Genomic DNA, 12,031 nt, shown 5'->3' on the forward strand with positions numbered 1-12,031 from the left:
TGCAAGATCAAAAGCGGGTTTGCGGTCTGCTGCCATAGAGTGTGACACGAGAGCCCAGCCCAGCCAAGGACCTGAGGGCCAGGACAGGGTCGCTCCAAGCCTTGTGCACTGGCGGCCTGGGAGGCAGAGCTCCTCTTGGTACTTTTTAAAGATGCGTAATCTGAAGGAAAGACATAGCTGTGGTACCCTGCTTTCGGGGCACCTACGCACTCATTCTCAAAAGGGGGGAAAATCACAGTTTTGCTTTTGGCTCTCTTTGCAATAACTTTCAAATCTGAAAGTCCGCTCTGTGCGTTCCTCAAGTCTACAGGCAGGCAAGACGCTGTATCTATGCCTTTGGGTCTCGCCTGTGAATGCCTCTGTAAAGGAACTCTTGGGATGCAGAAGGTCTGGGGTCCGAGGTCTGCTCTCCTTTAAAGCTACGCTAGAGTACAAGAAGCCTTTGCATATAAGATCTTCATTTACAATTTGCTATATATTTGGTGGTACGTTTCGGTGTGAGTGTTTTCACTCTAACTTCTTTACTTTTTTCCACATATCTCTTAGGGGGAAAACAAAACAAAACATAACTTTCATCTTGAGTTTTTTTTTTGTTTTTTTGTTTTTTTTTTTTTTAGTCTTTTCCTTCCTCAGATGTGTGGAGGAAGGGACAAGGCACTAAGAGTGACCAGCTGGGCACAGTACTGGCCTATAATGCACATGTCATGAATTGGATAGGTTAAATCTGTAGGTCTTCAGATACCACAGTGTGGACACTTACCCACATTTTAAAGAAACTGAATAAACAGATTCAATGTCCACTGAAAACCTGCTGACCCGAAGCATTCAAATTATGTGTTACGGATAAATCGGTTACAACCAGAGCTCACAGTACCATCTACACTCATCAAGACTTGGCTTCTCTCAGAAACTAGATGTTGAATGTAATCAACAATGAAAGACTTAAAATTTGAAAAGGGGTACTCTAAATCACCCAGATTGCTTATTTAGTTCAATAAACACCCAACGTGCTCTATCTTTAAATCTTTGAGCCATATACTCTAGTATAGATGACAAATTTCTTACTCTTAGGCTATTCATTTAACCTAAAATTTCAGTAAATTTGCCTTTGCGCTCAGAACTCATCTGTGCAATTCCTGGATCCACTTTTAACTTAAGTGCTAGAACATTCACATACAATTCATGTTACAAGTGCAAATATTTGCTTATCCGGGACTTTTAACACTTTAAACAGATAATCTGGGCATCTCTTTTTGCCGTTAAAATTTTAAACTAGAAACTGCCTCTGCTGTGTTACTTTCATTACTGTTTGAGCTTTTTTTTTTTTTTTTTTCAACATTGTGCTGAAAAGTGAGCAGAAATTAACTCGGGAATTTCACAAATAAAATCAAACACTCCTATTAAATTATCTTAGGGTGACTAAAACGTCAACTTTCAAAATGTCTTGTTGATCTTTAAGATGGGCACGGCTTAGACTTGGAAATTATCTAGCAAAGGACCTGCCTTCATTTGCAGTCACTGAAACATAAGCTCCAATCTGCGATGGTTCTGACTTGGAAAGTTTAAATGAAAAACTATGGCATCGTGCTATTGTGGTTACGTTAGGCTTTCTTTGAAAGAAATATTTAAGTAGATTCTGTACTGAGTTTGGACTTATCTATAAGACATTTTTTTTTCCTTAACAGAAAAAAAAAAACTAAGACATGGACAATTCAGCCAATTACTTAGTTGGCTTTTCTTTGAAAATTAAGCATTTTATTTCTGAAAAAAGGTGTAAAAATCTTACATTAGAATAGTACAATAATAATTGCCAGTAAAATTTACAATACTCCTTGTAAAGAATACGCTGTAAGTACAAAATAAAAATTCCGCATGTCCATTATGATACAAAACACAGGTTAAAATAAGAAATGATCGATTTTGACTTGTTTCTTGTGTAAACATGTTAATCATTTTTTTTTCCTTTCCGTGAAAAAGTACACCAAACAAGTGTGAGCAAATAAAGGCATTTCTTGGAGACCTTTACTAGTTTTGTATGAGCTTCATATAAACATTATTGATTTGTTTTGTTTTAACGCCTGGACCTGAGACTCTCTATACCTCAAAAAGGCTTAGTTTTGATGTTTTTGAGTTGGTTTTTTTCTCAATTTGTCAAAAGTCAAAGAAGCCCCTAGTGCCAAAACAGAGCGACTCCCCCCTAACACCCTCTTCCTTCCCACCCCAAGTCAGGATTGCAGCATAGGGCGATTTTTGCATAAATAGAGGGACCCGCTGAGCCAAACTGCGCGGCGCCCCAGCTGTCGCCCCAGCACAGTCTGGTCCAAGAATCCGAAGCGCCGAAACTAGGGGCGCGAGGTCGCCGGAGGGCCCGGAGGGGCGAACGAAACCAACCACCCATCCGCAGAAAGGAGCCGGGAGTCCTACCTTCGCTCTCTCACGCGCGCTAACGGCGGCGTTTCTAACCATTGGAAATCCTAGCAGTAAAGTTCTCCACACTGGACAGCGCAGTCCCCTGGTGCAGAGTCCCCAGCGCGGCCGACGACGACACGGACGAGGCGGCGGCCGCAGCGGCGACCACGAGCGAGCGGGTGAGCGCGGCAGCGGGGCCCACAGCCGCTTGCGCCGCGCAGCCTCCGCCCCCCGGTCCCGGTGCGGTCCCGCTAGCCGGCCCGGCCGAGGCTTGCACACCGGCGGCCGCGGGGCCCCGGCTGCGCCCGATGAGGCTCTCGATGGAGAAAGGCGAGCGTGCCAGCGCCGCGGCGCCCGGGCCTCCCGCCTTGACTGCAGCCGCCTGCAACGGGCCGCCGGGCAGGGCGGCGCCCAGCGCGTGCGGCCGGTAGCCGAAGGCGGTCCGCGCCAGCTCGGCGGCCGCCCCGGGTGGCGGCGGTGGCGGCGGCGGCGGCGGCGGCGAGTGCGGGTGGAAGGCGGCGGCGGCGGCGGCCGCGGCGGCGGCGGCGAAGAGCGCGGAGGGCGGCGCGCAGGGCGGCAGCTGCAGGCCGTAGGCGCAGCCGTAGGCTCCGTAGCCGCAGGCGGGCGGCGGCGGCGGCGGCGGCGGCGGGAAGAGCGCGGCGCCCGGGTCCCCCGCGCCCCCCGCCGGCCCCGCGCCCCGCAGCAGCAGCGCCTCGGCCGCGGCGTGGGGGGCGAGCAGCGGCTGGCGCTTGAAGCGCTTGCGGCGCCGCAGGAAGCTGCCGTTGTCGAACATGTCCGCGGACTCCGGGTCGAGCGTCCAGTAGTTGCCCTTGCCCGGGTTGCCCGGCTCGCGGGGGATCTTGACGAAGCAGTCGTTGAGCGACAGGTTGTGGCGGATGCTGTTCTGCCAGGCGGGGAACTTCTCCCGGTAGTAAGGGAAACGGCCGCTGATGAACTCGCAGATCTCGCTGAGCGTCAGGCGCTTCTTGGGGCTCTGCAGGATGGCCATGGTGATGAGCGCGATGTACGAGTAGGGCGGCTTCACCAGGGGGTTCTTGGCACCGCCGCCGCCGCCGCCGCCGCCGCCGCCCGCGCCGCCCCCCGAGCTGCCTCCCGTTCCCGGGCCGCTGCAACCTCCCGGGCCGGTCCCCGATGCGGGCGCAGGGCCCGGAGGCGCGGGGGACGCGGCGGGCCGCGAGGCCAGCAGCAGGTCGTCGTCGTCCTCCTCCTCCTCCAGGTCCTCCAGCTCGTCCTCCCCGGCGTAAGAGCGCCGCCGCCGCCGCCGCTGGGCCGAGCCGGGCAACCGGGGCCCGCCGCCGCCGCCGCCGCCGCCGCCCCCGCCTCCTCCGCCGCCGCCCTCGTCGTCATCGTCCTCCTCCTCGTCGTCGTCCTCGCCCTCCCCCACCACGTCGATGTCTGTCTCCTCGGCGAGGCCGGAGGCATCGGACATCTCCGTGCTCAGGGTCATAGCTGGGGCGGCGCGGCGGCGCGGCGGCGCATAGGGGCGCCGGGCTCCCGGCTCGCTCGGCTCCCCAGGCCGGCCCCGGGGCGGCGGGCTAGGAACGGGGACGCCACGCTGGGACGCGCCGCTGCAAGGAGGGGCTGGAACCGCGGCGGAGCCCCGCGCGCCTGGCCTCGGCGGCGACTCCGGCTGCTGCTGCGCGCGCGGTGTCTGCGCTCCCTCCCCGGGGCTCCGGGTGCGCCGGGCTGTGCCAGCCTGACTTGACCTTCTCCTCCGCGGTTCCCTCTGGCCGGGTCAGCCGGGGAGGGGGTGGCGGGACCCCCGAGGGCCAGTCGGTGTCGGGCGCCCAGGAGGGCGAGGGGCGTGTGCGAGTCTAGGAACCGAGCTCGGCGAGGCCAGGGCTGAGTCCAGAAGAGGGCGGACCTTGTCTGGGCTTATAGCAGAAGGGGGCCTGTCACATGGTGTTGCACGTCAGAGCGCGGCCCGGGGGGGTGGGGGGGGGAAAGGGAAAGAAAGGCGAGAGAATCGGCGTGCGGGAGGAGAAAGTTCACCCGCAGGAGGGGCAGCAGCGAGAGTTGGACGCCGAACCCCGCTATTTCTTGCCAAGGTCTCGGATATCCTCTATCACGCCCTAGCCAGCGGCCATCCGGACCCGGAGGCTGCGCGAGTTCGAGCCCCCAGTCAGTCTGCTTCAACGGATTTAGCCCTCAGCCCTAACATCAGAAGCGCTCCGGGGACACTTCGCTTGGGACCACTCGGTGGCCTGTGGGAGCCGTCCCGCGGGGGGACAACTACTCTGTGTGTGAGGTGGTCCCTGAAATACCGAGCGGGGGGTGGGGTGGGGTGGGGAGTCTGGTGGGGTGTCCCAGCTCCCCTGGATTGGGCCAGCCTCTGCCTGTGGAATCTGATGAGAAATCTCCCCCCCATTTTCAGCACGGTAATAATTGTTTATTGACCCTTTAACCCTTTCCCTTCGGTTCTTCTCCAAAGACGTTTGTTTTCCGCCATCTGTTAATAAAAATGCGGCTAGGCTGGCGTTTTAGTCGTTTATCTGCAATTGAATGCCCTAGAGACTTGACAGCTAAACTAAGCCACTCTAATGAGAGGGTCGCACAAATTCCATGGGAATAGAGCAAGCAATGGCTGAATGAGGGAAAGAAATAGAAATTTTCAGTGAAAACTCAAACACGCACACGGAAATTGCACCTAGGAGCAACTAAAAAAAAAACTGTTACCATGTTAGAAAAAGGAGCGCTATATTTTTCAATAAAAGGTATGTTCTGGTGAGCATTTCTCAGCACTCTCTAAACGCTGGAATTATAACACACATACAGTGCTGCTCAGGCCGGACTGGTGCTGGGAAGGAAAAGGCAAAGACGTACTTTGAGATCAACTTTTTAAATTTTTTTAGAAAATACATTAAATATTTCTTACCCTCTTTGAGAAAAGAAACGAATTTATTTATAAATATGGAATTCAGCTCCACTCGATTCGTTTTTTTTTTCTTCCAGGTGGCAAGCTAGTGGGAATAATTCAAATATGATTCTGTTTTAAGGATACCTGTGTTTATCACCAGCTAAATTAATTGTTTTGGCTGGTGGAAAATCCGAATGATTGTGTAACTCGAATTCCTTCTCACAGCCTGGCTTTCTGGATGTTCGCATTTCCTGAGATGCTTTTATGTCAAAGAGGGAACTTGGCCTCAGAAGTTTAACTTTCTGATTAAAATGGCCATTTGCCAAGAACCGAGTAAAAATTCAGTGGCTTTTTCGAGGAACAATCTCAGATACTCTTGTGTATGTCATTTCATCAACCAAGTACTTTTTTACTTCCTGAAACGACTTGTTCCAACTGGTATTCATCACAGAGTCTTACAAATAAACTTTTGCCCCATCAGGTTCTCTCCAATGGCGAACCACCAGTTCCACTTATAAATGGCCCGTAAAGTCTATTTGAGGTCTTTGAAAGATCTACGAGAATGCCTCACGGTCCGAACGCGTTATTTTTCATTGCCTCTCGTTTGATGTATGGCTGGACCATCTAATTATTGTAATGGGCTCCGATTAACCTGCGCCAACATTTATCAACCCTGTTAATCAGGCAGCGAGCGCTTTGTTGGTGCAGACAAGCGTCCTTACCAAGATGTCCACTTTTTACATCGAACGTTTAAGTTTTGTGAGTACTCGGCCGTTATCTAAATAAACACCACGGTTTTCGCAGCGCTGAGTGTTGCTGCGTGGCAACGTATTTGAAGACGAACTACAGGAAGATTTCTTCGCAAGGCATTAATAACGCTAGAGGATTAAATTACAGCCGTCTTTCTGCTCAAGATTTGCATGGTCTTCAAGTTGTCTGTCCTACAGGGTCCGGGGAATGAGAGTTCGCGTTCCGTTTGTAACATCGTCCCTAAGTTTGGCCCCAAAGGTTTAGTTAAAGGGCTCTTCCCTGGACGTGTTTGAAAAAATGTGGCATTTCCATTCGGGGAAATGTGGAGATTTGCCCGAGATCAGAGCGCCACAACCCACTGGGATCGCCGTAGGAACGAAACAGAGATTTGGGTAAGCGTCACTAAAGCCCCACCTTTGAACACTCCGCCTGTTTTGTTTGCTTTAGTTAAGATACCTATTGCCCCGCGCCCCTTAGCTGTTCCGTCCTGAAATTTCCCAGTATGGAACCCCAATTCTAGCCTTGTGCATCCTCTTTCCTCCCTGGTCCCCAGCTCTGGGTCTCCTGGAGCCCTGTCTTTTTTCCAGGACTGGAAATTTTTCCATCCCATCCCACCCCCACTCTCAGGCTAGTACTGGAGGGCAGAAGTCTTTACCAGAGGTGGGCAGAACAGCCACTCAGTATCAAGTGAGATTCCTCCCTTCTCCGGGTCAAGAAAGTGGCTAGCTGTTGTCCTTGCTGCGTGGGAGCGCGGCAGAGCTGCCCCCTGGTGGCGGTATGGAGTCCTGCTGCCCCTCGGGTTGGCCTGGGCACTGGAGGTAGTTACCTTGGTAGCTTCAAACAGTGGGAGCAGAAAGTGTGGGGTGAGTGAGGCCTCAGATCTCTGAATCTCTCTCACCCCATCCTCTGAGGGGCAGGGACTGTGCCAACACACAGCTGTTTGCTTGGGCTTTGGGTTTATCGGTTTTATCCCCCACAGGCTGTTTGGGTCAGTGGCCTGAACCTCAGAGCTGAGGTCACAGGATTTGGCACCACATTGGGAAGGAGGCCCTGCTGCAACTCTCTGTCTTTGCCACAGGCCTAGAGGATTCCTTTGAAGGGAAACCTGGCTCTGTCAACTCAGAAGGCAAGAATCGATATGTGCTGGCTAGTTTTATGTCAACTTGACTCAAGCTAGAGTCATTTTGGAAGAAGGAACCTCAAGTGAGAAAACATCCCTACCAGATGGGCCTATGGACACAGCCTGTGCTGTGTTTTCCTCAGTGACTGGTGTGGGAGGGCCCAGCTCTCTGTGGGTGGAGCCCTGGGCTGGTGGTCCTGGGATCCATAAGCAATCAGGCTAAGCAAGCCAGGAGGAGCAAGCCAGTAAGCCGCACTCCTCCATGGCCTCTGCTTCAGTTCCTGCCCCAGTTTCCTGCCTCGATTTCCCACCCTGACTTCCTTCAAGGATAGTCAGTGGTGTGGAACTTTAAGCTGAAATAAACCCTTTCTCTCCCAAGCTGCTTCTGGTCTTGTCTGGTGTTTTATCACAGCAACAGAAACCCTAAGACTCCTTGATTTGCCTGTGAACCAGAATGTGCTCATTTCTTAAACTCTGGGGACACTGGCCCCTCCTCCAAAGAATCATTCTGCAGTCCTGCCTTAAGAGAGTGCTGTGTACTCCAGAGTCCTGATGGTGGCCTTTAATCCCAGCACTAGGGAGGTGAGTTTGAGGCCCGCTCAATGGTCTACATAGTGAGTACCAGGACAACCAGGTCTGCACAGAGAAACCCTGCCTCAAAACAACAACAAAGATACTGTTTGGCGCCTTATGTTTGGCCAAAGATACTGTCCACGTTTCTAACCTTCACTCTGCTTTGTAACACTGCATGTCGCAGACATCCAATAAACTTCGTGACATATGCATTTCCCCCACATCCTTTTCATTCCTGAAATTCTCAAAGGAACCCCACTGTGCTAACAGTGCATACAGCTGACTTCTGCTTTATGTACTTGGGAATACTCACCTTTGTGGATCTGAAAGCTTAGCTTACTAACAGTTTTGAGACCTGGAGGCTCAGACTCTTCAAATCATCTTCAATAAATGATACGTTTATAATCCCTCCAGATTCTTTCCCAGCAGATCCTAGAACATACCCACAACATCCCATTTTGCACCTTCTTGCCTGCTCTGTTGCTCAGAGGACAGGATGACTCTTTTTCTTGGGTCATCTACAGCCTCTCCCTCTTCCTCACTGTCTATGGCATAACAGCATACTTAACACTAAGTGAATTCCAACCCATGGCAACCTCCCTGTGACAGCTGAGCAAATGGTCTCTGGGAGCTGCTCCCTCTCAGACAGGAAGTGAGGAGGATGCCAAATCCATCCCCAACTGCTTCTTCAGGGTTGCATAGGATCTGAAAATATGTTCAAGGCAAGGCTAAGTTCTGCTGGTGAAGTGGTCAGTATCACCCATAAATAGGTGCATTTCAACCTGGAAAATTCCATGGACACAATGCACTAAGCTGATTTCTAAGGGAGGGCCTTTTTGGTGTGTTGGAGGAAGGGTGAGGTTTCTTTGCAGAGACTAGGTCTCTGTGGCCTCCAGGCCTCACCGAGTGGATCTTGCTTGCATAAGAACTTTTTAAACAGGCATGAGCCGGACTCAGAAACCCTCAAGAATTCAGGATGTCAGCAAAGGTCTAAATCTGTGTTTTATAACAGTGAAATTATTTACACTGAGTCAGGAATTTTCACTACCACAGTTCAGTCGGACTAGCCCCCCTCCTGAACACACCACACAGGCATGCTTGGTGGTTCAAGGTGACACTCATTTGCAATTTGTGCCCCAAAGTCAGAAGTTCAAGTGTTATTTATTATTTAAAAAAAATAGTTTTACTACATTTTTATTTATTTTGTGTGCAGTCATACATATACGCGTGGGGGCATGATCATGCAGTGGCATGCATGTGAAGGTCAGAGGTCAGCTTTCAGGGGGTCAGTTCTGGGGAATGAATTTAGGTCTCCTGGCATGGTGCAGGTGCCTTTACCCACTGAACCATCTTTCTGGCGATTGCATGTTATTTTCATCATGAGTGTAGTTGCAAAGCCCAAGGGCTGCTTTTAAGACCAGCCTTTCCAGAAAACATAGCTGCAGCTCTGCTATCATGTGGCATCTGATCACATTCGTCAATATGTCAATTTCCTGGAAGCAGACTGAGTATGCTTAGTTCTAACATAAAAAGGAATTGAGACATGAGATTACAGGTTGACTCCATATAGTTGTCCTCCGACCTCAGGGCACCTGAACATGTGTGTGCACCCATAATAACAAATAATTTTTTTAGGTTACAGGCTGAGTAACTCTTTTCTACAATCCTTGGGGCCAGGAGTTTTTCATATTTCCTTTTTTTTCACATTTTAGAATATTTGCATATGCTAGAAAAATATCTTGAGGCTCGGAGCCAAGTTTAAACACAAAAATCTGTCTGTGTTTCCCACGCACCTATGCAGCTGGAAGGTGGCCTTACACAGTCTTCTTAGTTTGCTTGTGTTTTGACTGTGACCTGCCGCAAGAGGTCAGGTGTGGAATTTTCCATCTGCTGTGGCAAGCAAGTGGTCCAATGTGGTTCAGATGTTAGAGCATTTCAGACTTTATATTTCTGGATTTAGAAAACTTGGCCTGTTCTATGTCTAGAAAGAGTGGATTTATTTATTTTCCATGTATAGTTCACCCAGAGGCTCCTTGGGAAGGACAAGGCTTTTTAAAGTAATTTAGGGGTTTCGCTTGTCTGCAAGACATACTGAAAATAAAAAGGATGCTTATGAGGTCATAATAAAGCCTTCATGAAATTAGATAATAGATAGATGATAGATGAAAGAATAGGATGTATTTAGCATCTTTCAGCCTCGCAATAACCTCTATGTCCACCCTCCAGACAGCACTTCACTTGACACTAAGCTCCCTCACAAAGCTGGAGGTTGGTTGCAGTCAAGCACAAACATGAACCCTCCTCGGAAAGGAATCTCAATGTCCTCCACGAGAAGTGTACAGAGCACCTCAGCTGGATCTCTCTCAGAGCAGGAAAGAGCTGGAAAAAGACCTAGACCCAAAGTTTACAGAGAACTCAATATAAATACTAGAGTTGTGGGAAAAGGGGGGAAAAGGAAACTCTAGCAAGTAGAACTTTACACAGGAAGATGAGTGTGGTGGGGGACTTCAACTTCCTGTGCGGGTAGACAGGGGTGCCAACCTTTTAGGAAACAACTTAGCAATGCAGAGCTTGGATCTCAGCATCCAGTTCCTTTGAGCCATTTACTCTAGAATTTTGTCACAAATTATCAGAATGATTAGCGTCTGGATGCTTGAAGGTTAATCGCACTGATTTTTTTTTTTTTTAAGGAACAAAAATTTGGAAACAATGGAATGAGTAGCATAACACATGGATTGAGTTTGAAGGTAGTTTGAAGGACTCCCCCCAAAACAACACTCGGAGACAAAATTCCAGCTCATGAAATTAATTTAGGGGGTTTGGCCAATATTGAAAGTTCGAGAACAGAGCAGAATGGGAAGGGGAAAAAATAGAGCAAAGTGAAAAGGAGTAAACAGAATAGAAACTATCCCCAGGTGTCATGCTAAGAACTGTGCCACACTGGTGTGCTCTTCAGTGTTCCGTGGAAAGGCCTGGCCAGGAAAAGCTGAGAAATCGAAATAAATGCAGAAAGCAGCAGAGACTGCAGCCTTTGGAGCTGGTGGGTTTGTCCGTGTATGTTGTGGCCCTTCCAGAGACGAACCAATACAATGTAACAGTTTCAAACCTGACTTTGGTAGTTTGAGAAATGGATCTGGAGCTAGTAACACGATGCAGAGTTAAATGACTTGACATTTCTTTGAGGGAAGGTCTTCCCATTCACTCGACAGATGCACTGTGCACCTTGAGGCAGGTTCTGGATGCTTGGGATACATTGGAAAAGAAAGAGGGAGTCTTCTCAGGACACCAGAAAGAAATAAGTAAGTGACATATGAATGAATGAATGAATGATATACTCTGTTAAAGATAATAATTGTGATGGAGTAAAAGTATAAGGGGTGGAGGAAGAGAAGTCACGTTCCAGCTTTTAAAGGCAAAGATTGAATTCATGATGTATATCAGGGAAGGAGAAATCCAGGCAGAAGGAGGAATTAGGCCTCAAGGTAGGCGCATGCCTGTCATATCCCAAAAGGGCAGCAAGCCATAGTATGGTGGGCAAGAGAAGGGGCAGGGTCGGGATTTTACAGGACTGTGGAAGCTGAGGACTGAGGGCTGTGGGATGAGAGGATTGTGATTGTGTGAGGTCTTAGAGGTTCTCTAAGGCTTTAAATTTCACTCTGAATGAAATAGGGACTGAACCTCACTGAGTTTAAATCCCTAAATTATGTAAAGGATCCTCCTGGCTGCTTTGTTAAATCTATTTATATTGATCAGTGGGAGAGGAGGAAGGCCTGATGATGACAGCAGTGATGGTGAGGCCTGGTGGTGGCTTAAGTCAGGGACCTGAACCCAGAGCAGTGGTTCTCAACCTGTGGGTCACGACCCCTTGTATCAGACATCCTGCATGTCAGATATTTACATTACAATTCATAACAGTAGCAAAATTACAGTTCTGAAGTAGCAACACAATAATGTTATGGTTGGGGGCCACCACAACATGAGGAACTGTATTAAAGGGTCTCAGCATTAGGAAGGTTGAGAACCACTGCCCTAGAGGAAAGGAGTTGAGAAATGATTAAATTCTGGATATAATCTGAAGATGAAGTTTGTGAGATTTCCTGATGTGCTAGATCTAGGCAGTAGTCAAAACCACTTAATTTGGTTTTTCTGAAGTATTTTTTGGCACCAACATATCTTATTTTCTTACGTCTACTTCTTTTATCAATACATAAGTTTTGATGTTTTTCCCAAATTGTCTTCAACTTTTATTCATTCTATGTCCTGCGTCTTGATGAGACAATCCACCTGCGGTCATTCTATGA

At 49.3% G+C, this 12,031-nt stretch overlaps 1 protein-coding gene and 1 long non-coding RNA gene across 3 annotated transcripts; one reads left to right on the forward strand and one right to left on the reverse strand.

Moving 5' to 3' along the window:
* Positions 1 to 1,706: 1,706 nt before the first annotated feature.
* Positions 1,707 to 3,991, reverse strand: Foxd1 (forkhead box D1). Its single transcript, XM_052742834.1, has one exon. The coding sequence runs from the start codon at positions 3,875 to 3,877 to the stop codon at positions 2,459 to 2,461; it is 1,419 nt and encodes a 472-aa protein (XP_052598794.1). The 5' UTR covers positions 3,878 to 3,991; the 3' UTR covers positions 1,707 to 2,458.
* Positions 3,992 to 4,711: 720 nt separating this feature from the next.
* LOC128113265 (uncharacterized) lies at positions 4,712 to 7,628 on the forward strand. Of its 2 annotated transcripts, none has more exons than XR_008219402.1 (3): positions 4,712 to 4,808; positions 5,769 to 6,429; positions 7,017 to 7,628. It is a non-coding gene; the product is annotated as an uncharacterized LOC128113265 (long non-coding RNA). The 2 variants fall into 2 exon arrangements; XR_008219403.1 differs by having other exon boundaries at positions 7,116 to 7,626.
* Positions 7,629 to 12,031: the final 4,403 nt, after the last annotated feature.

The sequence above is a fragment of the Peromyscus californicus genome, unplaced genomic scaffold, assembly GCF_007827085.1.
Source record: "Peromyscus californicus insignis strain IS unplaced genomic scaffold, ASM782708v3 Scaffold_18__1_contigs__length_77618521, whole genome shotgun sequence".
In the NCBI taxonomy this organism is placed as follows: Eukaryota; Metazoa; Chordata; class Mammalia; order Rodentia; family Cricetidae; genus Peromyscus; species Peromyscus californicus.

Bases quoted from the DNA above. Each gene is read 5' to 3' on its own strand.
- Foxd1 (XM_052742834.1), bottom strand. From the start codon at position 3,877: ATGACCCTGAGCACGGAGATGTCCGATGCCTCCGGCCTCGCCGAGGAG.